General features: G+C 38.5%; 1 protein-coding gene and 2 long non-coding RNA genes across 3 annotated transcripts in view; 1 reads left to right on the forward strand and 2 right to left on the reverse strand.

Moving 5' to 3' along the window:
- The window catches only part of LOC146523192 (uncharacterized), a 123,609-nt gene that overhangs the window by 24,839 nt on the left and 73,071 nt on the right, over positions 1 to 25,699 (reverse strand). The gene's annotated exons all lie outside the window — the stretch shown is intronic.
- On the reverse strand, positions 1,635 to 3,232 carry LOC146523194 (uncharacterized). The gene is made up of 4 exons (XR_014871504.1): positions 2,970 to 3,232; positions 2,738 to 2,801; positions 2,108 to 2,342; positions 1,635 to 1,695 (listed from the first exon to the last, which is right to left on the reverse strand). It is a non-coding gene; the product is annotated as an uncharacterized LOC146523194 (long non-coding RNA).
- LOC146523195 (up-regulator of cell proliferation-like) lies at positions 10,336 to 24,323 on the forward strand. Its single transcript, XM_085144682.1, has 3 exons — positions 10,336 to 10,615; positions 17,167 to 17,251; positions 19,083 to 24,323. The coding sequence occupies exons 2-3, from the start codon at positions 17,206 to 17,208 to the stop codon at positions 23,744 to 23,746; spliced, it is 4,710 nt and encodes a 1,569-aa protein (XP_085000808.1). The 5' UTR covers positions 10,336 to 10,615; positions 17,167 to 17,205; the 3' UTR covers positions 23,747 to 24,323.

Genomic DNA, 25,699 nt, shown 5'->3' on the forward strand with positions numbered 1-25,699 from the left:
TAGAGCCCCTCCTCATTCTTTTCTTCTTCTTTGGTGCAATCCTATAAATACAGTGTACCCCTTTTGCCTCTCCCCTTTTCTACAATTCCCCTGTGGGAGAGGTGGGTGTCATTTCTTACCAACACTTTAAAACACACATATAATGCATATTTAGCCACCTGGATGTTTCTGATTGCAATTTTAGTTCAATTATTGTCATTATTAAGCCTGTTTTTGTTAGATGTTATAAGTGTGTAGTATGTGTGTATCATAAATGTGTTTTAGGCGCCATAAATGCTAGCATGAATATATACTCCTTGCTAGCTTGGAAGTTGTGGTGGCTTGAGCTAACCCTCTTCCCCACTGTTTGTATTTGGTCGTAGGAGCTGGAGTGGGCAAATTATTTACTTGGAGGTCTTTCTTTCTTTTACCTTTTTTTTTATCAGTTATGTCGGATTTCATGTTGTTGTTTTTGTTTTATCTTATGTCAAATATGTTACGTGTAAATGCATATTTTATGTTTAATGTAAAAATAAATGCCAGCCCAATGCCCAGTGGGCAAATTATTTACTTGGAGGTCTTTCTTTCTTTTACCTTTTTTATCAGACAACGCAGAATCACACCGGTTACACTAGCAGCAAATTTTGGGCCCCACAAAATTTACTGATTAAAACGAACTATTATGGATTTCAACATCTTATTTGTTTTTCATATGTACTTATTTTCAGTGATATCTTTTATAGCAGGAAATCAAACAGGTGTATAATTTTTTTCTGTCTCTATTGCCATATTTTTCAAGGAACCCATATTTCACAACAGCATAATAAAACAGGAAATTCTGCTTTGCCACCCAAATATTTTTAGTGGCCCCCATATGGTAGCCTCTATGAAAAAACTCTGGAGGTGCAACTGGGGTATGATCAGAAACATTATTTCAGTATCTCCAGGGCCCAGCCCAAATGGTTCCGGTTCATAGAAAATGGGGCTGGTGTCACATTGAAATGGAACGCGGCTCTTCTGTGGAAGAAAGGTAACAGGAGCAATGGGACGTCCCACACTATAAAATCTAATTAGTTCACAGAACTCAAAAAAAACCCAACAATGCAAACTCATTGCCTCAAAAAAACTGAGTAAAGTTTTACTTAAGATAATTAAGTTAGGGCAACTTACTCATTTTGAGTACACTGTACAACCTTGTTAGTTCCCAGAACTCAAAAAAACTATGCAAAATCGTTGCCTCAAAAAAACTAAGTAAAGCTTACTTAAGTTGACTTTTAGGACAACTTATTCATTGCAAGTCTGCAGTATTAAGAATAACTTGATATTTCTGACTATACTAATTGTTTACCTACTAACAAACATTTCAAGTTCAACAAATGAAAAAACAATTTGTGGTAACCTGAATATGATTAAAAATAATTAACAACACTTTTTGTAGTGATGTTAAAATCAGCCCAACTTTTATTTTCAAATGCAAAAAAGTATAACAGCCAACATACTGGACACTGTTCTCTTGAACAACAAACAATTATATTGCCATCACTGTTATAATCTTACAATGAAACAAAGTCTCAGATTTAATTATTAAGAAAATAAGCTTAGGCCTACCACAAGTTTGTTTTGTACTTACATTACTTATATAATCAAAATAAAATATTTATTTTTCCGTCACAAGTGCAGTCTCTAATTTAAACAACACATTTGTTTTCCTTCTTGCTGTGCGGCAACAGTGCTGACCACCGTGCCACCGGTGTGAGGGACTGAGCTTCATGTTCAATTCCAACATCAGGCCGGGGTCTTTCTGTGTGGAGTTAGCATGTTCTCCCCGTGTTTGTGTGGGTTCCCTCCGGGTACTCCGGCTTCCTCCCACTATCCAAAGACATGCAACTTGTGGGGATAGGTTAATTGGAAAATCCAAATTGCCATTAGGTGTGAATGTGCGAGTGAATGTGAGCGCGAATGGTTGTCTGTCTCTGTGTGTTGGCCCTGCGACAGATTGCGACCTGTTCAGGGTGTACCCCGCCTCTCGCCCAATGACAGCTGGGATAGGCTCTAGCGCCCCCCGCGACCCTGAAAAGGAGAAGCGGAAGCCGATGGATGGATGGACATTTGTTTTCCATTCCAACACAGGAGCTGGAATGTTGTAATATTTTAAGGATGGCTTGTTTCCAGTCCAGGCATTACTGCCTGAATGACTATCATGGATCGAGGTGATCCAAATGTAGGTGCAGAAGAAAGTCTTTAACTTCCCTTAAGTACAGTGGCAGTGGATGTGGGTTGGAGATGCAATGAGCGTGAACCTGCAGGCGACCATCTTCACTGACCACACCATCTGTGATGGAGGACTCATCTCTCCTGGTGTCCTGCAAGCAAGCGATCATATTTTTTGGAACACAAACTTAATTGCTTTCTTAAAACATTTTTTTCTGCATTTGGTATAAAACAGACTCAAACTTAGACAATGTCAGGCTCCCTCCCCACCGGAGAGGTGACATTCAATGTCCCACTTGTCAGTCTGGATAGCCGTAACCACCACCCAACATACAATAATGTCATGAAAGCATTATTTTAAAAAGGGCTATGCAAACATGGCTAATAACTTTTATGCTAATGATGTGCAAAATGATTTGGGCACAAAACAAAGTTTGCTGTGAGAAAACCTGCAGACTTCACTAAATACAGTGTAGACCCTCTAAACTAAGTTTGTAATGTGATCTTTCAAGAAATGCAGACAAACTGTTTTTGTTTGTTTACTTACACAGCATGTCTTGTAGAATTAACTGGAGTCACCAGCAACAGCATCGTGCAGTCATATCTCAAGTCTAATAACAGAAGACAGGAAAAGATTAGTGAAGAAACAACTTCCCCAAACCAAAGCACAAATAAAACAATAAGTAAAACAGGCTGATCTAAAGTATGATTAAAGTTCAGCCTGATTAATAGAAATGTCACTGACAATTGCTAATATATTGGAAAACCAAAATACTTACCACTGAGTTGATGTCTTTCTGTCCAACAGCAGGAGTGCTGGTCCCGAGCCTCAAAAACAGTAAGAAGCAAGCAGAGGGAGAAAAAGCAGAACATTTTTCAGAACCTGATTTGATCCTTAATGGCTGTGCAGTCATAATAACTTACAAGACAGAAGGTCAATGTAGACCCCATACAACCAAATTAGACTAACACATATAGTATTAAAAACACCATCTACTACTGTGTCTGAATGTGTGGTATTGGCACTGTCAGTTTAGGCCTAAAGATATATGTGTTTTAAAAAAAGACCACCTAATTTAAATATAATCATTACATTCAAAGTTAATTTCCAATATATAAAGTTTCTGATAAGCAAAATGACCAGATCTAACATATGGCAGGGTTTATATGTAACATAATGTTTCTTATGATTCAACTGTGGTATTTAACTTAATTCTTTAGAAGGACAAGCTATATTACTTTATTCTCAAGTATAAAGCCAACCTAGACTTTAAGCATTTAACAGGCCACTAATCTGGATTATAGCTTTCACAACAAAACCTGTTTTTAAAGACATTTTTTTAAACAAAATAAATACTATTGTTATTATTATTATTTAAAATGTAATTAAACAGAAAAGTGGTTAAATATAAAAGCAGTTTGCTTATGTTGTTAAAGAAAGGCTAGATTTGACATTAATAGATGCCACAGATGTTCAAAATCTGCCTCAAAGCATTAAAAAAAATAGATGTCTCCAAAAACGTCGGAGCATTTTTGCAAATATGTGATGTTTTGATAAATTAAGTACATATTTGAGCATTACACAGCTACATTCTCGCCTGAAAATATCTTAAAAGTTTATTTTGTGACCCAGAAAAAGTAATATTTAAAAGTTTTTTGCAGCGCTCCTCCGCCATTGCCGCGTTTACAAGCACACACAAGTACGCACAGGCTCCGACAACCGCGGCCGACAAATGCGATCCTCCTTTTCCCCAGATTACCCTTTCTGGGTACAAATACAGGCCATTTACTTTTTACCAAGCATTAAACATTAAGTCTCTCTCTTCTAAATGATTTACTAATGATCAACATATTTATTCTGCCTGACAGAAACAGCATTGCACATGTTGAAGGCTCTCGCTACTTGATAAGAGTCTGTTCATTTCCTTTGTATCCAGCCTCTGTTTTGAACTTCCAGTTCAGCCCGTTTTCCATGTACTACATGTACCAGGTACTTGTACTTCTCCCCAGCTGATGATTGTTTCCAGATCACATCACAAAATCATCCACCAGTGCTTCACACTCCTCCTCCTGCCATCACTAATACATCCAGCCTCTGCAGAATCATGAGGGTATTTCTGAAGGTGTCTTGACTCAGACTTGTACTGAAAATCTAAGTGCATGAAGTCCAGGACAGAACTGTCCACCTGTGGAGGACCTGCTGCACATCACTAAAGCAGACAGAGCTCGGCCCAGTCTCACATACTGTGGTCAGTCTGTCAGGCAGTCAGTAATCCATGAGGTGGTGTTTACTGACATTACTGTAGTTTTTTTCTCACTAGCAGCAGCTGAATCATTTTTCAATGCACTTGAGAAATCAAAGAAGGTGATCATTAACCCTGCAGGAAGTAGATGATTTCATCATCCAAGTTCAACAACTACAATCCATCACAATAACCGATCTCTCAAAGCAGACATGGCTCTCTTATACCTAAATACAGGTGAAGGATTAAACTGCTCACCCTACTGTCTAAAACAGGTATGAACAACAGGACTATTCATTATCTATTCATTGCCTTCCCTTCTTTTCTGTGCTGCAGGCTGTGACCCAGTAATCAGTCTTAATGTGCCGTCTTAAAGCACGTTTAAGTTTCTAAAATGCACCAGGAAAGGGGAGATCTGGAGGATCTACTATATCCTGAGTAAAGTGTTTTTTCACCAATGATGTATAAAAGAGACATAACAAACAGGGAGTGGAAACAGGACTCTGTAAATATGTAGGAGTGCGCTGCAACAAAACAATGGACAACAGCATCTGTGCCAAAGATAATTTTTAACTGACTTTGCTTCAATGGCTCAGAGGCATGAATATGTTGTCTTAGCTCCTTTCTCTTCATGTCTTCCTAACCTTGTCTGCTCACCTGTCATGTGTGAGGGACTGAGCTGCAATTTGATGATTGGGGAAATAAGAGCAAAGGAATCAAGGATGTAGAAACCAAAAAAAATAAAAAGAGGGGGAAGAATTTGTTTATGTGTTAACTTAACTGTTAAATTGCATTCAGTATATCCTGGGTGAGAGAATTATTCTGTCTCTGGCACAGACTTAAAAGTCTCACTTATCACACGGACCCAACCAAATACTTTAGTATACTCTGCTGTAACGAAACAATGGATGTGCTACATTTAACTGGCATTGCTTTAAAACGAGTAAAGCAAGGATGTCTGATATTGTTAAAAGCCTCTTAGCTCCTCCCTACATGTTTTTCTCACTTCACTTGCTCACTTCTCTGGTGGGAGGAGCTAAGATATACTGATAGGTTCAAGGAAATGAGAGCAAAGGAATCAAGGATGCATGAACTGAAAAATAAGAGAAGGAAGAATTTGTTCATTTGTTGGTTCGGCTGTTTCCTCGCTGTTGACATTTCCTGGATGTCAGAGTTAATCTGTGTCAATTACTTGACACGTGAAGACTGAAAGCACACACATAAAGACCTTAAAGAATCAGGGAGGGATGATGACTTCAATCAATGTTATCAGCAGATTTAAGTTATGACTTTCCTCTACTTGTAGCCATTGTGTAGGTGAACGAACTGGTAAATGGACTGTTTCTTATTTATGCTACACTTTTCTAACTGAGCAATCTCAGTGCTTTTTATTATAAGCTACATTCAGGTAGAGCAGAAGGTACCTAACAATTCATATTTTTAGGAATCAAATCAAATAATGATAATAATATAACTGTCAGAGTGGAATAAACTCTTCTGTCTCTCAGACGTCTCTCGTCAGTGAAGACGTAAAGAACCTTTTCTTCTTTTGATCTTTTTGTTTCCAGTCTCTAAGTTTTTAAGAACTTTTCATGTGAGTCTGCAGACACTGTCCACCCACAGCTGCAAATTACTAAATCTTAAACATAAAATAAAATAATTAGTAACATTACCCCAGCAGTGTAATGAGTCATGACATGATGGGTAATGAGTAAGTCAGTGAGTTAAATAGCAAAGCATCACACAGTTGCTGCAGACTTTTACAGGAACTCTATTGTTTTGAGATCTGGTGGCTGTGGAGGCCATTTAAGTTCAGTGAACTCCTTTTAATGTTCATTATACCAGTTTGAGATGATTTAAACTTTGGGACATGGAACTTTATCCTGCTAGAAACATCTGTCTGAAGGTGGGTGCACTGTGTTCATAAAGGGGTGGAGATGGTCAGCAGCAACACTCAGACAGGCAACAGCATTTAAATAACTGCTCAGATGGTCCTCAGTGATAAAGTACATCAGCAACAGCAGCATGAACTGTTGATACAAGGCAGGATGGATCCAGGCTTTCATGTCATTTTGTGCTAAGTTCTGACCTTAACGTCTAAATGTCACAGCAGAAATCAAGACCGATCAGCAGTTTATGAAATATTCAGACCAGCCTGTCTGGCACCAAAAACCACTTTAAATCCCTTTAATTACTTTTCTTCCCCATCAGCCGGTCATCTTGAATAAAATTCAATGTGGAGCTGCTCTTTATCATAATCCTGTTATAAAATAATAACACTAATATTATAAAAACAATAAAAGTATTCAATACAAGAGACCTGAATGCTATAAATGTTTTGTCTTCCACACCTCAGTTAGATCATGCTACTTTAATAAAAGTGTGTTTGTGGAAATGTGAAATTATTGTAATTCTTACTTTCGTCTGTGAAATTAACCCTGAAGTTTATAATTATATATATAATAAATGTATTCCACATATTTCAGCAAGTACTTGATTGATGGTTTAAAGAGTATATTAAACCATAATATAAAACCCAAGTTGCTCTCTGTTGTGTTCATTAGAGTGTGAAGATTTGACAGAATGCATTTAGGTAGAAAACACCTGTAGAGTATAAAGCGCTTTGAGTGTTCAAATATAATAGACAAAAACTACATAAAACCAATCCCAGTGTAGCTGACTTGGTTGTTTTTCCAGAAATAACAACCATCTTTTTACCCACAGAGACACAGCTGGCGAGATTATTGGAAGATCTGGGCTTGGAGCAGTACTACAGAAAAAAGATACAACTCAGAAAAATACTTGAGATTGATGAGAAGACTCTTATTGATGAACCCGGGAATCAGAAATCAGACCTTCCTTGGTATTTTCTAAGGAAACTCTTGATGGTTAATGTGATAGCAAGGAATGTGACATATACCTCAGTTTGTCATTCATGCAGTGACAATACATCAGGGAATGCAAAGTTATCCTTTGAAAATCTATTTAACAGTACAAACACAGATGACAAGGTGAACCCTCTTGACATAATCACTGCTCTCTTTCTGTGTTCTGGAGACAAAGCAAGTACAAACTCCAAAACACGTACTCCAAAGCATGTACAAACTTGCTTACCTATTGCAGATGGGGCGATTGTGGCTCAAGAGTTGGGAGTTCGTCTTGTAATCGGAAGGTTGCCGGTTCGAGCCCCAACTCAGACAGTCTCGGTCGTTGTATCCTTGGGCAAGACACTTCACCCGTTGCCTACTGGTGGTGGTTAGAGGGCCCGGTGGCGCCACTGTCCGGCAACCTCGCCTCTGTCAATGCGCTCCAGGGCTACTGTGGTTACAATGTATCTTGCCATCACCAGTGTGTGAATGGGTGGATGACTGAATGTGTAAAGCGCTTTGGGGTTCTTAGGGACTATGTAAAGCGCTATACAAATACATTACCATTAAGCCTTCCCAGCCTGGTGCAGGTCTACAGTTTTGTTTCTGGTGTCCTTTGACAGCTCTTTGGTCTTGGCCATAGTGGAGTTTGCAGTGTGACTGTTTGAGGTTGTGGACAGGTGTCTTTTATACTGATAATGAGTTCAAACAAGTGCGATTTATACAGGTAATGAGTGGAGGACACAGGAGCCTCTCACAGAAGAAGTTTCAGGTCTGTGAGAGCCAGAAATCTTGCTTGTTTGTAGGAGACCAAGTACTTATTTTCCACTATAATTTGCAAATAAATTCTTTAAAAATCAGACAATGTGATTTTCTGAATTTTTTCCCCTCATTTTGTCTCTCATAGTTGAGAGACAAAAGGTACTATGATGAAAATTACAGGGCACTCTCATCTTTTTAAGTGGGAGAACTTGCACAGTTGGTGGCTGACTAAATACTTTTTTGCCCCACCATCATGCGAACTCAAGCACTTCATACTGAATATTGCCAAAAAATGGAGGCAAATCCCAGACTTCAAAATGTGATGGGTGTTAAACAGCCTTGCATTCTAAATTCATCAAAGTACTTCAATAAATGTGAAAATTTCTCTATTGATATTATGCATGGGGTGGGTTCCATTGTGTGCTTGGCCCCTGTCGGACCGATCCCTTGCTACTGAGACTAGTGATTGGGACATGGAATGTTACTTCTCTGGTGGGAAAGGAGCCTGAGTTACTGCGTGAGGTTGAGAGGTACCGGTTAGATATAGTTGGACTTACCACAATGCACTGTTTGAGCTTTGGAACCAGTCTCCTGTCTCAGCCTGGAGTTAGCTTTGGTGAGTTCAAGTCAAAGTAGACTTTAATGTCATCTCTGCTGTATACAGTTCAGTATATAGAGAGTCGAGACGACGAGGCTCCAGTTACATCAGTGCAAAAAAACCCAAACAAATATAAGAATAATAAGAAAATATACACTTTAGGACTAGGGGTAAATGGGTCAATAACGATTTAAAATTTACAATTTACAGTATGATGCTTAAAGTAAGTGACTAATGGAACAGGTTATATGAACATGAGCAGAATTATTGAGAGTAAGGATTGTCCATAGAGGAGCATCTGCATTACAAAGGCAGTGGTATGTGGAGTGCAGTAGAGCCAGTTAACAGTTTGTGTGGGTGTGTGTGTGTGTGGTGGTGGAGGGGGGGGGGGGGGAGTGGGTGAGCTGGAAGTGAGTTCAAAAGTCTGATGGCTTGTGGGCTAAAAAAAAAAGCTATTTTGTAGTCTGGAGGATCGGGCCCCGATGCTACAATAGCATCTGCCGGATGGAAGGAGAGAAAAGAGTCCAAGTGAGGGGTGTGAAGGGGTCAAGCATGATGCAGGAGGCTTTTCTGATTCAGCGCCTGTGGAAAATGTTCTATAACAGAGGGAGAGATGATCTTGGCAGCTGCTTTAACAATCAGTTGTAGCTGGCTGAGATCGCCAACTTTGCAGTTGCCGAACCACACGGAGATGCAGCTGGTCAGGACGCTTTCTATGGTGCTGGTGGTCCAGGTGAGGTGGTCTGAGATGTGAAATCCCAGGAACTTGATGCTGTTAACGATCTATACGTGGAACCGTGGATGCTGAGTGGTGTGTAGGTGGAGCGAGTGTTCTTGAAGTCAACGATCATCTCCTTGGTTTTGTTTACATTCAATGAGAAAAATGTTACATATACACACGCAGTTACTGTCCCTCCATTTAGAAGGGCAGAGGGTCACGGTGTGATTATTTTACGTGCAGTTATTTTTTCCTGTGTAATAATATTCAACATTGCTATCAATACATTTTCCAAAAAATTCTTTTCTGTATAAAATGGGTTCAAAAACATAATCAACTGTGGGATCCTGTTTGTCCGTGATTTGAACCGAGGGAACAAATTGTGGCAGGATCAGCCTGATATTATTTGTATCCCACTGTAACTTTACTGTATAAAGAAATGTCAGGAGTAGTTAGTTATTACAACAAGTGTTTGTGAACTACAAATCAAGAATGTGGGATACTGTTTGTCAGTGATTTGGAGAGCCCAGCACGTGCTCCTGATGAAGGGAAAACCAATTCTGCAGGGGAGAACTTGGCACTTGTGCAGGTGAAGCCAAATGGAAGACATGCTTCACCAGATTTTCTAGTCCTTGGCTTAGAATGAAGTTGGTTTGGAAACTTATTCACTATGCTTCATCTCCTGTTTTGCGTTTGTGTGGGCGCCCCGTCAGAAAATACTGTTTTTCTTTTCCTTTTCATAACACCCCCCCCCCCCCCCCCCTACCCTGCCTTCTTGGAGTCCCTGGGAGGGGTGCTTGATGGTGTGCCACTTGGGGAATCTTTCAACCTACTGGGAGACTTTAGGGCTCATGTGGGCAATGACAGTGGGACCTGGAATGGCGTGGTTGGGAGGAACGGCCTTCCAGGTCTGAAAAGAGCAGTGTCCTGTTACTGGGCTTCTGTGCATACCACAGTTTCAAATTTCCATTTATAGGGCAATTGTGTGCTCAAACATTTGGTTTGTGGCTTTAAAAGGGACGATTATTGTGTCTTCTACGTCACAGCAACAAAGCTGGCAATCATATGACCATGATACCAAAAGTGAAAGTATTCACCCAAGAGTAGAAAAGGAGTGATCAGAACTGCAGCACAGCATTGACATTCAGATTGCTAAACATATAACATCTTTATAATAGTGATAGGGGGACTTCTTTACAGATATCTTTTCCCCCTCAGACTAATATCCTCTTCAAGGGTAGGTGCTTTTTGTTGTTATTGAACAAGTGATTTTATCATTGTTGTTGTTGTTGTTGTTGTTATTATTGTTATTATTATTATTATTGTTATTATTATTATTATTATTATTATTATTATTATTATTATTATCAGAATCAGAATCCTTTATTGATCCCTAGGGGAAATTATTTAATTTTAATAATTAAATAATTTAATTATCATCATCATCATTATCATCATTACCAGGAAGAACAAAAGTCAGTAGCTCAGACAGGCTGCTATTTTGATTTTAATTATTAACTCAGCTTTTCAGGATTTTCAAACTTTGTGAACCATGCTCACATGTTATTTTTTTTAAATGTTTATATTCTTCTTTAATTATGATTCTGATGATCAGAATCAATTTCAATATCTTCATAAGTGAAAAAATTATGGAATTACCAGGAAATTATGCAATTGCTCTCACAGATTAGGCTATCACTAACACAGCAACAGAGTCCAAGTTGTTGCTATTATGTTTCTTTATGCGCATATTTTTTAGGTTGATCTCAACCATTTTGCAAAATACATGAAGGCAGTAACCACTCTTTTTTGTCTCTCAATATGTGTACCTACACATGAAAAGTGGCTTTCACACAGTGCAAAGGCAGCTCATAAAGTGGTTATAAAATTCCAATTGCTTTAACCTTATAACACGAGGTTAAAGTGCATCAGAGATGGGTGAATGAGAGAAAATGTGTAAAACACTTAGAGTGCATAGAGTAGAACTGGCAGTAGAAAACTGGTCTATTTACTATCCAGAGTAACTCTCATTACTCATAGGGTAAACAACAAAACTGGGACAAAAATTAGGACTATATCTAGTTGCATATACACACATAAGAGCATTACATGAAGTATACAGTTAGGTATACTAGCAAACACTGGCCCATAGGGCATAATGTATTTTTCAAGCAATTCCTAAATTAACGTATACTGTCAGCTCCAAGTAGTTTAACCAGTCTGCACTGATGCATCCCCACTGATCCCCACAGGCTATCATGTAAATCTCAGGAGATCTGCAGTTTCACCGATACTCAAACCTGTCAGACTGGTAACAAGAAGGTAACAATGCACAGTGTTTAAATTAGTTTTAAGTTTATGCTGACAAAGAAAACCATAAACAATTAAAGTCATAGATTACACAAAATTACAAACGAAATTAATCAGTTGGTCTTGCTCCGTTTCCTCCGAAGGGTCATCTAAATTTCTAAACTTGTTGTCTGTAGGAGGGTTATTTACAATATCTTTATATTTACATATAAACATATTATATATATATATATATATATATATATATATATATATATATATATATATATATATATATATATATATATATATAAGCATCGCGCCAGCTGAGCCCGGAAGTCAGTCTTCATGTTGACGTAGACGTCGTTGCGTCTTTTTGGGAGCTTCCGGGGAAGACGCTTCCTTAGAGTGTACTCCACTGGGTCCATCTCTACAGCAGGTGAGCTGGAGTCTGTGTGTGCAGGGCCCGTCTGAGGGATGGAGGACATACTGGGGTGGACAGTACAGCAGCCAAGAGGTCATGCGGAATTTATTCTTATCTCAGAATAAAATCTAAAGGACCTCATATCTGTGCAGAGCATTGAACAATAACTTGTAGTAATCAGTCATTTTATCATGAGATGATATTTTGTACAAGATGAGCATTTCTAAAATATATGATTGTACAGTTAAATTAATTACAGATTTTAAAATGGGATTAAATATACACTGCCGGTTTTGGATCACCCCAATTTTTCCAGTTATTTATTGCAATTCAAGTTGTTCAAGTCCAATGAATAGCTTGAAATGGTACAAATGTAAGTGGTGAGCTGCCAGAGGTTAAAAAAAGTAAGGTTACACAAAACTGAGAAATAATTTACATTTCAGAATTATACAAAAAGGTCTTTTTCAGAGAACACAAAATGCATTAACAATTTAAAGCTGTTCTGCAGCAGTGGAAGTTGATCAAGCCTTGAAAGCTGGTGCTGCTAATTCCTACTGGGGTTCCAGCTTTTCTGGATTACTTACAACCCCGTGTGTCTGCATAAAAGCAGTGTTGGAACACACTTGTGAGCATCAGTTGAACAGTACTGCACTGCAGAAAGTAGTGTGTTGCTACAAAAATGGTGGGGAAAAGGGCAATACAAAAGAGACAGACCATCATAACACTTAAAAATGTAGGTCTTCCCTACAGAGAAATTGCAGAGAAAGTCAAGTTGTCAGTGAGTACAGCTTCCTTCACTATCAACAGACACTCAGAAATAAGTTCAAGTTATGCCAGAACTACCTCAGGAAAAAAGACCAAGATGGTAACCCTGAAAACATGAGTCTCCAGATTTAAAAGATGAACTGGACAAAAGAGTGAAAGCAAAGCAACCTACAAGTGCCACACATTTATGGAAACTTCTGCAACAGATATGGAAAGAACCTTCTGAAGAATATTTTATTTCTATTGTAGAAAGAATGCCACGGGTGAGTTCAGCTGTTATTTGAGCCAAAAGTGGCTACTTTGAAAAGTAAGAAGTTTAGAATACATTTTGGTCTATAAATTGACTCCATGATTATTTATTTTTTTTTAACTCCAATTACTTATCTGTACTATGCTTTCATTTCAGAGTGCTGTGAGACATTAAACTGCATAATTTACAATAAAAAACTGGAACAACTGGGGTGTTCTAAAACATTTGAATGGTAGTGTAGTTTAAAGTGAATTTTTAGATGCAGAGCGCGGTAGTTTTATAAATATATATATATATATATATATATATATATATATATATATATATATATATATATATATATAGTAGTTTTGTAGAGATTATCCACATATCTCTATAATCTAAACTGCACTACTGTAAATGCTGTATAGACAATCATTCTGTACAATGCAATAATTATAATTCTATAAATGGTTAACTTGCATAGTTCATATCATATTTCTGTATAGTTTTTTTATATTTCATATTTCTGTATAGCTTCATATTTCATATTTATATCCTGTTCATAGCCTGTACACTCACTACAGCCTGTACATACTTATAGTTATAGCTTATTCATAACATACCCTCATACTGTGTACATTGTAGCATACCCATAATAGACCCATATTTTTGTACCCTCATACCTATAACAGACCCTTTTCTGTAATATATCTATATTATTGCTAATATATATTTTGTAATATACCTATATTATGTCTAAAGCACTTTCTGGATGGATGCAAACCGCATTTCGTTGCCTTGTACTTGTGACATGTGCAATGACAGTAAAGTTGAATTCTATTCTAGCCTATGCAGTCCTCTTGCATCGACTCGATAATATCACAGGAGGGCTAACCCTACACAGCAGTGCTATGACTCAGATAAGCTAACCGTCTAATTTAGTATGAAGCGTCAAAACAGAGCAATTCCTCTGTAAAGAAAACTCACCTTCAAAGGACAACTTCAAATCAAAAAGTTTCTTTATATCATGGCCGAGAGCATGTACAGTGGTTTCTTCGTTAAATAACACCGGAGGTGTAGTCCCCATAACCCGGAAATAATACTGCCTCCTTGAGACTGTTTGAAGCAATGACTGTAGAAAACTGTTTTCTACAGTCATTGGTTTGAAGCTGGAAAGACTAAAAAAAGTTGTAGAGTCAAGCTGCTCTTCATATGTTTGGCCACCAGAGGGCACTAAATAGGACTGTGTTGGCTTCGAGAAATGAACCATTTTTCTAAACAGTTTCCCATCCCAGATCTCTGTTTTCTGCATTATTTGTTTGCTTACTACCCACCTTGTTTACAGCGCTGTCGGCCTCTTTCTTTCTTTCTTTCTTTCTTTCTTTCTTTCTTTCTAACTTAACTTAACTTAAATGACCTCGGACAAAAAAGCCTCATTTCTGCTGTTCAATACTGAAGAAATTTAAACTTTTTAAAATTATGTGAAATTGCAAAACGCTTGGCTGTCTCTAATCAAACCTCTGTAACTTTGCTCTGCTTCACTTCAGCAGCATCAGGTAATGTTCATATGTTGATTCATGGTTTTCTTCAGTTTTTCTTCACTGCAGAATATTTTAAGGTTACCTGCTATAAGAAGCCAGGCCAGGAAAATCTCCTTCATGTTTTTCTGTGTTTTATCCTCAGTTACTTTAACACAAAGACATCTTCTGTGGTGTTTACAACTCTGATAAATCTCACAAGTGTCAGTGCTGATAAATGATCAGAATTATAATATTTCTGACTGTCTGAGGCAAAATTGATTCGAATCGGACCTTGTGAATCGGAATCAAATGGATTATAGAAATCAGTGACGATACCCAGCTAGACCTGCACAATAAATCGAAAATTTATTGTCATCGCGATATCAGCCTGTGCGATGGGCCCATCGCAAAAGACGGCGTAAACTGCGATAATTGAGTACCCTAAAATGTTTACACACGTGCTTTAAAGAATTTACCAAACAAAGAAACCCCTTGACACATTTGACCAGTCAAATAGAGCCCTTCACAGCATTAACCAATCAAATGGATTAGAGGCCCGCCTCCTACGTAGGTGGGGAGCGAACAACGCTGCAGCAACGAGCTACTATGAACTCGTGGCTAAAAAAAAATAGTACCTCGCTTATGCCTATGTGTCTCTGAACACGTCGGAGCACGTTTGCAAATATGTGATGTCTTGATAAACAGAGTAGATATTTGAAGTTTACACAGCTACATTCTCGCCTGAAAATATCTTAATTTATTTTGTGACCCAGAAAGAGTAATAAGAGTAACATTAAAACTAATTAGCTGCCGCCATTGTTGGAAACTGGGTCGCGGTATGAATTCAGGGATATGGTGGGCCACGAAGGATGCACCCGACCCAAGTCTGCGCATGCGCGAATATATCACCCATCGTCGATTATTGGACTTAAGATTGTCTGTTGGAAAATTTTTACATATTGCCCAACCCTAGTATGGGGAAACCCTAAAATCTGGTGTTGTGGTAACAGTGTGGGAAACGAATCATTCAGAAATAAGTCGCAATTATTTCTATTGTGAGTGCCATGTCATGGCTACTTTCTACCCTCTACATAGTATAAAACTAGTAAAGACATCAGCTTAAATTTATATTGATGTCTGCTACTCTTAGTGTAATCTAACACTAACTGTGGGCATCACATATATTCTGCATCTCTGTAATCATCATCACAGTACTGCAAGCTAACCACTTTAGCCTGTACTGTCTGTTATTTAAATGCAACTTTTGAATAACATAAAGTTAGTTACTTCAATTTGTTTTGCAGGACATTTTATGATGCATAAAAAGCATAATTTCATCAGCATACATCATGTTTATATCCAGCATCTGTTAAAAAAAATCTCTAAAATGAAATGGGGCATTACAGCTAAGTATTAAATTTCCATGTCAGCATGTGAGTTAAGCAACAGTGATTGCTACATCAGTAGGATTGTCTTTTATGTTATTTTATTGTTAAGTAAATTTTGGCAAATCCAACACTGAACCAGTTTCACGAAACTTAGCAAGCAGTTTGCCAACTGTAGAATGGGAGATGGTTGGTCTCGTAGGGTGTCTTGCATTGAAATCTGCTGCAATGACCCGGTTACTGCGTTCACCAGATATCAACACAATTTCGATCCACGCCTCACGTGTTAACCTCTTCGACATGTCAATGGCTGTGAACAAAGAGAAACTTGTAAATAACTCATGAAAGAATAAAGTTACATTGAAACCAAGCACACCATTGTTTTTCTTGTGACATTACCAATAAGTTTGATGTATCCATATAAATGGCCCACCCTGTAGAATGAAACCAAAGATCAAAGCCTGTTTTCAGGTCCAGAATATGGAAATAGCTGCCAGAGAATTCAACATTATTGAATCAATGGAGGAAGCAAGAAGAATCAGTTGAGTAAAGTTTGACTTATCTGACTGTTTTGTTTCACTTATAATTTGAAAAATACGGTAACTTCTACCTTCCTTTAGCATGTCCAGAAGTCCAACTTTTTGTGCGATGGTTAGCATCTTCCTCTTCCTTTTGGGTGCTACTGCAGGTGCCTTCGATGGTGCAAAACATTTTGTCGACATTGTTTAATACTTATAAACATACAGTACAGCCCTTCAGAGTCACACTGCTAGCGATTGAAGATTTATGTAAATTTGACAAGCTGAACTCATTCTGTACTGTACAGGAGATACGGTATCGAGGAGATTGGCTGTAGACCATTGTCAATCAATCAGGACACAGAACATTATCCACTGTTTAAAAAAAAAAAAAAAAAAGCATGCAAAATTGCACAAACAAAATCAGTGAAACAGCGAGGCTGCGAAAGGTGAACCGCATTTATTAAACGTAACATCCTTCTCTCAACACCATGTTTAGCCTGGTGTTATATGGGTGTTAATAATCAGCTTTATACAATTTGTTTGTTCTGCAGAACTGCACAAACTGACGTGTTGCCGGCTTGCAGCTTTAAGCAAAATGATTTTTTCCATTAACAACAACTGAGACTAACTACATGAACTGCTCCACACACAGAATCGTGAGACCAGAGGACATTATTCAGGCTCTGATGAAATGGACGACCTCAAAGGCCAGTCTGTTGAGACATCTGGAAACAAAGGTAAGCAAAAGAGGCGAGTCATAGCTGTTGGAAAATGGAGCAAACCACAAAATACTTAAAAAAGTACAGACATTCTGAACTTAAGTAGAAGTACAGATACTAGTGTTAAAAAATACTCTAGTAAAAGTTGAAGTACAGCTTCAGTGTCTCAAGTATTTTTGAATTTGAAATGTGTTATACTTGGCTTTAAAACTGTAATCAACACATACGCTGGTCAATTTGACCCAACACTGCTCGTTTCTTTGAAATTGTGAGACTCCGAGCACAAACACACAGCAGACATAAACAGTTGACAGCCCTGGAGGCTCTGGAACTCCGCTTTGATCATAGAGGAGGAACATGTGTCTGAAGATGAAGACCATCTTGAGGTTAATTCTGAATCTAATGATTCTAAACCAAATAAGGAAACTGCTATCCATATCCCTCCAAGCAAGACAATCACATCTGAAAATGGTGGAATATAGTGGTCATCATCCTCAAATACACATCAGGCAAAACTGTCTGCACAAAAATATAATAAAAACAATGCCAGGGCCAGCATGAATGGCAGTGACTCGTGTGACAGACATCAGTCAGCTTTTAAGCTGTTCATGCCCATCTCAATACAGAAAATCATTCTCGAATGACTAATCTAAAAAGATGGTGTTTTTTGGGAGAGAATTGGAAGAATGGATATTTGGGGTTCTCGTGCTGGCTTGGGTCCATAAGTCAATGGATGAATTAACAGCCAGTCTGTGGGACGCAGAGGCATATTTTGTTTTTGCCATAGTGTCTCTGGAGACTTTGTACTTTTTCCAGAGTAATACAATTTGATGATTGAGAGACAAGTGCTATGAGATGGGAGAGAGATCTGAAAAATTATTCCATTAAAAAAGTAAAATAAGTAAACAAGTATTGTAAAATATAAAATAAAAAAATAATTTAAAAAATCAATGTCATGAAAAATAATTGTATTTGTTTGAAGGTCCTTCCAAAGTACATTTTAAAAAAAGTTTTAAAATACTTTTTTTAAATGAAAAATGGGTGATAATTCTTCATTGAACCATGATCTGTGAGATGTAAAGAACACCGCTGTAGTGGAATTTTTTGTAGTTGGAACCAGGAAAATCATTGCTCTACCTGAGAAACAAATATGAGAAGAGACTTAATGTCAGAAAAAAATAATAGTAGATGGGAATACAAATGTTATTTCAGTCTAAGATTTTATTCTAATCAATGTACTCAGCTTGAATCAGAGAAAAAGAAGGAAAATAAAAAATAGCTCTATTTTCTGTTGCATCTGTTGTAGAAGGTGAGTTTGCTTATAAACAAAAAAATGAGTAGGAAAGAGGATAAAGTGGGATGAGATGGACTGCAGAGGGAAGGTAAAGGGGCCGACAAAAAAACATTTCTGGTGACGACCTCATGAAGCTCATCGAGAGAGTGCCAAGATTGTGCAAACCAGTAATAAAAACAAAGGGAGGCTATTTTGATGAATCTAAAATATAAGTAATAAAGAAAAAACATTAAATGAGAAGTTGTGTGCAAACTTTTGACATAGTGTTCCACAACTTATGGACATCTGCACTTGTTCCACTGCTGTGCCAAAAAAACAAAAAGAACCACTGACCACTTCAACCTCTGATTTTGGCACACAGTTTTGCCTCTTTCATCTCTTTTCATCCGTCATTCCATGGCAGTTAATAAACTGCCTTGCTTGTGGTACTGTTTAGGTTCATATTAGTTTGATGTTTGAAAGCTCGTTGTGACGTGTAATAATAACGTCCCTCAAATGTTAAACCAAAAGTAATGACCCTGTTCTATATGTTCTGTTCTGTGTTTATTTTCACAGTGACAAAGCTGGAAAACTTAATGAAGGATCTGGACATTGAACAGTACTATGGAGAGAAGCTAACACTTGGCAGAATGCTTGAGATTAATGAGAAGACCATCACTGATCAACCTGTCAAGAGTAACTCAGACCTTCCATGGTGTTTTCTAAAGAAACTGATGATGGTTAATGTGACAGCTAGAAATGTGAAATCAGATTCTGATGGTGAATCACAGGATTCAAACTTAGATTTTGATGATCTGTTTAAGAGCCCAGACGCAGATGATATGCTAAACCCCCTGGACATTATCACTGCTCTCTTTCTGTGTTCTGATGGTTTCCTACAGCAGGAAATAGCACTAAAAATGTCCATGTGTCAGTTCTCTGTTCCTCTGCTGCTTCCAAATTGTGACACCAATCAGTGCACACTCATGCTGTGGGCCATGAGAGACATTGTTAAAAAGTACAGACCTCAGTCTCTGTCAGAATCCAAGGGCTTCATTGAAGACAGAATCGTTCTCTCTGAACTTCCAATGATCTCTTTTGTCAGACTGGGTGAGTGCTCCTTGTCCAAGTCAGAGATTCTCAATAAGCTTCTCAGCAATTCTCAGCAGTACCATGACACCTTTGTTCACCGCAACATGGAGTGTGGTGACAGTCCAAGAAGAATATCCAACGGACTGACTGAAATTACTTGGTATCTTCCTTGTGGAAAAGCAAACATTGATATTTTCAGTGAGCCAGTGGCTGTAGCTAACCTTCATGGGGACATTGCCTTATTTGAAGCACAATACTCCTTTCTGTGTCAGACATCTGCAGCAGTTTTTGTCTTTTTTGACCATTTGGATTTCTCTAAGTGCAGTCTACTTAGCAACCAAAAGCATAAGACAGAGGTGTGCTTAGTGGGTAACTATGAGAGCAAGCGCTTCAGTAAAGATGCTTTAAAAGAAGTAGCAACCAAGTTGGGCTTGACTAACAACAACATCATTATTAAGACAAAAAGTAAAAATGATGCAGACTTGGTAAAAGATCTGAGAAAAACAATCACAGATGTAGTTGAAAACTCAAAGATGAAGGTGACAATAGAGCAGATGGCAGACATTGCCCATGAACTGGGAATCCTGGTTGATGAAGACTCTCTAGAGTGCCAGACTGCAAAGAAAAATTCAAATGTCATCACTGCAGAAATTCAAGACATCCTTAAATACAAAGAAGATCACCTTCCACGGCAAGGAGAAATATGGAAAGAACTGACCTGCTTAGAGAAAGAAGAATTTCGCCTTCGAAAAGTTGGCTCTGGAAATATAGAAGATTACAAAAGTCAACTTCAGTTAGACAGAAAAGAACTGCGGAAAAGGCAGAACTCTTATGACATGTCCACAGCTATGACATGGTTCATCAATGCAATATCAAGCCCAGGAACAGAGAGGTTTTATTTCCTGAAATGGATGCGAATGAACCTGGATAACCTGTCTCGTACAAAACTGTCTGAACTTCGGATGAAATATAAAGAAAAATGCAAGAACTCTGAGAACAAGAAGGAGATAAAGGAGATTGACAGACAAATTTCCAACAGCTCACTGGGGATTGAACACTTCTTCCGTGAAATGGGTCAGATCTATGAAGCCTCACTGTCCCTTCCACAAACAGATCCATCACGTCAACAGCTGCAGCATCTGCCCAAACTGTGTGCAGAGTTGTTGCTTGATGGATTTCCTCTTGAGCTTGTAGATGGAGATGCATCCCACATCCCTCTCAGATGGGTGAGTGATGTTCTCTCTCAGCTCAGTGACTTGGTGTCTCCAAACAGAAAGATACGTGTAGTCACAGTTCTTGGAGTTCAGAGCACAGGAAAGTCCACTCTCCTTAACACCATGTTTGGAGTGCAGTTTGCAGTCAGCAGTGGTCGATGTACTCGAGGTGCCTTTATGTTGCTCATCAAAATTGATGAAGACATGAAAAAAGTCCTAAACTGTGACTTCATGCTGATCATTGACACTGAGGGCTTAAAGTCACCAGAACTTGCTCAACTGGAAAATAGCTACGAGCACGACAATGAGCTTGCAACACTTGTTGTGGGGCTGAGTGATGTCACCATTGTCAATGTTGCAATGGAAAATTCAACTGAAATGAAGGACATCCTACAAATAGTTGTGCATGCTTTTCTCAGGATGAAGGAGGTGGGCAAAAAGCCGAAATGTCAGTTTGTTCACCAGAATGTTTCCGATGTTTCAGCCCATGACAATAACTCACGAGACAGGAAACTGCTCCTGGATCAGTTAAATGAGATGACCCAGGCAGCAGCCAAAATGGAAAAGAAAGAGGAGAACAAGAGCTTCACTGATGTGATGGAGTACAGTCCAGAAACTGGGAACTGGTATATTCCTGGACTCTGGAATGGAAACCCACCAATGGCACCAGTCAATGCAGGCTACAGTGAGGCTGTATATGAGCTCAAGAAAAACATCATCCAACTGCTGGGAAACTGTGAGTCATCTGCTAATAATGTCATGGAGTTTAAAGAGTGGGTGACAAGTCTGTGGACTGCAGTAAAGCATGAAAACTTCATCTTCAGCTTCAGAAACAGTCTAGTAGCTGATGCATACATGAGACTCTGCACAGAATTCAACAAATGGGAGTGGGAATTCAAAAAAGAAATGTACACCTGGGTAACAAACGCAGAAAGAAAAATTTCCAATTTTGGTAAAGTTGCTGTAAAATCTGAATCTTCTGACATGAGAGAATTTCTCACATGTTTGAAAAGTGAAGCCTCCACAGTGCTGTCCACATGGGAGACAAAACTTCTAGAAAATCTGACAAAGTATTTCAAGCAAACAGAGGGTCATGTTTATTTGGTTGAAGGATACAAAGAGGAATTCTCAAACAGTGTAAAGTGCCTTCGAAAAGAAATGGAAAGGAGTGTTTTTAATCAGCTCACAGCAGCAGCAGAAATCAGAGAGGGAATGATAAAACTTGATAAAATTAAGAAGAATCATACAAAAGAGATTGAGAAAGCAGTTTGCGCACTAATTGATGAATGTCGGAAAAAGAATATCCAAATGGGAGAGACAGAACTGGAAAATGAATTTCACAAGATGTGGAGTGAAACTCTGAAGAAACTTTCTTTTTCTGAACAAAAGATCACAAATGTCTTCACCAGCGTATCTCACTGCCTGAGAATAAATCTCTCACACAGGGGGAGTCATGCATGTGAATTATTAAGTCAAAAACGTCTGCAGGATTGTGGAAAAGAGCCTTTCAAATATACACCTGAAGGATTTATAAAAAAATGCAAACAGAAATTCTGGAATTTGTTTAGAGAAGAAGATTACAAAATAGCTGCACAAAAACAGGCTGACAGCATCATAGATGCCTGCACTCAGTTTGTGAGAGAAAAAGTGAAAAAGAAAAGCAATTACTCTGAGACTTACATCCAGGAGATCCTACACATGATTGACGAGAAACTGCAAAACAATAAAGATGTTAACAACGACACTGACTTTGAAGTTTCCCTGAAACAGCACATCTGTGGATTTGCAGCCAGAGAGTTTCAGAAAATGCACGAAGATTTCATCCAAGAAAATAATCCCTACAGATGTCTGATGAAAAACAAGGAAAAGTTTCGTGATGATTTCATTGATGTGTACCATGAAAGAGACCAGTGTCAGAAGAAGGCAGAAGAATTCACCAACCAATGCTTGAAGCCTGCTGTTGAAGACTCTGTCAGTCAATCCCTGGGCCCTGATATCACTGGTGAAATGCTGACATGTGAACAGTTCAGCAATCGAATGTCCTTCCAGTATTCAGTTTTACTGGATTTACTTTCAAAAGATGATTTAAAAAACTATGTGAGCTATATTAACTCATATGAGAATTATGTCAAGATGTGGATTCACAAACAAATAGTGGAGCACTTTTCAACTGTGTCAACAGTGTCTGAGTTTGAGGGCCGACGTCTCCAGTCATGTATCAGAAGCATAAATGGTGCAATCAACAAGGCAAAAACAGGAAAGAGTGATGATTTGAAGACATTTGTTGAAGATATTCACAAAGAACTTGGTGATAAACTGGTGATTTCCCAGGATGCTCTTGGTGCTTTCATGATCCTGAACAATGCTGACAAGGAACAGTTTGCTCACTGGCTCACAGTGTCTGTGAATAACATGGCAAAAGATCTCAGAACAGAATTCCAAACGTTGAACATTGAAATGAAACTAAAACACCTCAAAATGAATCCCCAGAATGAGCTTTTCAACAAACTTGTTGGTTGTGGCAAACAGTGTCCATTCTGTAAAGCTCCCTGTGACGCAGGAGGAGGAGCTCATACTGAGCACTTTGCTTCACTGCATCGGCCAGAGGGTCTGGGTAGATACACGTGGAACAGAACAGACAAACTTGTCACTGAAATATGCTCATCTTCTGTGATCAGTGACCAGCGTTTTTGCTGCAGTGCTACAAACAATGAATGGCACCCTTATAAGCACTACAAGAAAATTTTTCCAGACTGGAAAATCCCTCCAGATGCGAGCCTTGAAGCAGCAGACTACTGGAAATTTATAATGGCAAAGTACAACAATGATTTTGCTAAAAGATTTAATGCAATGCCTGCTGATATCCCTTCAGCTTGGAAACAAATCACAAGAGATCAGGCAGAAAAAAGTCTCAAAGAGTCGTTTCACAGCTAGTAAGAGGAGTTACATTCTTCCTCCTATTCTTTAAGTGCAGAGAACACATCCAATAATGTGATATCAGATCACTTTTATGATGTAGATTAATGTACATTAGCTACTATGCCTTTACAATACCGTAATACGAGAACATTTCTTTTACTATTGCTCACATTGACATGAGTTTGCAGTTAACACCTGAAATGAAAAAGAATCTGATCAAAACGTGCCTTGTTTTGGTTTTGTTGTCATTTTATATTTTTTTCAAATATACATTTATGTTTCTCACGGATACCTAAGTCTGTATGAGGTATTATTCTACTAAGACTAAAAAAACCTTAGAATTTAATGTTTTTATTTCTGAAGTATTCACATATTCAGTTTTCACCTGTGAAGAAAGTTTTCTAATCTGAGTAAGTAATCATATTCAGAACTTACATTCACTTTCTTTGTCTGATTTGTTTTTTGATTTTAATTTTCTTTACTTTAACCTTATAGTTATCATTCACCATTGTTTGTAAATGCAAGATTTTACTTTCTTTCATCTCAAGCTTTGAGTTATTGAACTAAAAAAAATAAAAGGCAAACAACAGGTTGGATTGTGTATTTGTCGCATCTATTTTATTGTAGCATGTTAAGTCACATGAAATTCGATTTCAAAACAATCTCAGTGTTACTGTCACGGCTGCGGTGGCAGACGTGTGGAGGGTGTGAGAGAGGACCCAGACGCTGGCACTGGCTTGGACGTGAGCGAGCTTTATTTACACACGCCGGTGGCACAAACAGAAACACAGCGAGCAAAAACAAAACCTAAAGGCGACCTAAACTGGGAATGACTAACAAAATGAACCTGAACAGGCGACTCGGGGAGAAAACGCAGGGAAGAAACACAGATGGACTAGCGCCGAACATGAGTGAACACACACTACTCAGAAGGGAACGAGGAAACTATACACAGGAGGGAGGCACAGCTGATTGTGATCGACAAGACGAGACAGGGGAAACGCAAACTGAACACACTGGCATAAGACACAGACTTTCACAATAGAACAGGAAACTCAAAACACACGCGAATACACAGACTCAGAGACGCGCTTTACACAGAGACCTGACTACACTAGGGGGGATACACAGGCAGGGATGACACAGAACAGAGGGAGCACAGAATTAACATTGGGAAGTCAAATAACAAAACCTAAAAATCAGAACTCAGGAAGTACCACAAAACTAGGGAGCTAGAAACACCAGGACAGAAACCAAACCACAGTCACAATCCATGATGAAATCAAAAGTAAAAAGTACAAAAACACTGGGTCACCGATAGGGGTGGGTTTTTATAATCGATTAAAATCGATTCTGGCTTGGATAACGTGAAATCGATTCATTAAAATCCTGAATCGATTTTTTTAATATAAATTTATTTTTTCCCGAAATGCCAGAATCTCAGGTGAAATCTCACAAAATTTCAACAACCACCAAACAGCTAAAATAGTAAATGAGAGCAGGAACACGGATTCTGCACAGAGACGTAAACACAAAGCCCGGACCCGCGGATCAGAATCAGTGAGACGTCGCCTTTCTCACCCGACTGCACGGACACGGTCGGGGCTGAAAGCCGACAGCTCGCTGATTCTGATCTGTCGGCAGGTCCGCGCTTTGTGTTTACGGCCTTTTTGCGCTGATTCTAAAGCTGTTCGTTTATCTCTCTCCAAACAATATTGACCGAACCAGCAGCAAAAGAAGATCCAAACTGCGCTTCACATAAACATCGTCATGAATTCACTCTGACTTTTGCTGTTTTGCTTCCACCAGATAAAATTACTGTACTTACTACTGTTGTACTTCAACAACAGTTTCCCGCACAGTTACGCACAACACTACAGTTATTTACAGCGCTGTCGGCTGTTTGTTTCCTTTTACATACTTCTGAAAAGAAAACCTAATTTCTGCCGTTCAATACTGAACCGATTT

This window comes from Neolamprologus multifasciatus, chromosome 3, assembly GCF_963576455.1.
Source record: "Neolamprologus multifasciatus chromosome 3, fNeoMul1.2, whole genome shotgun sequence".
NCBI lineage: Eukaryota > Metazoa > Chordata > Actinopteri > Cichliformes > Cichlidae > Neolamprologus > Neolamprologus multifasciatus.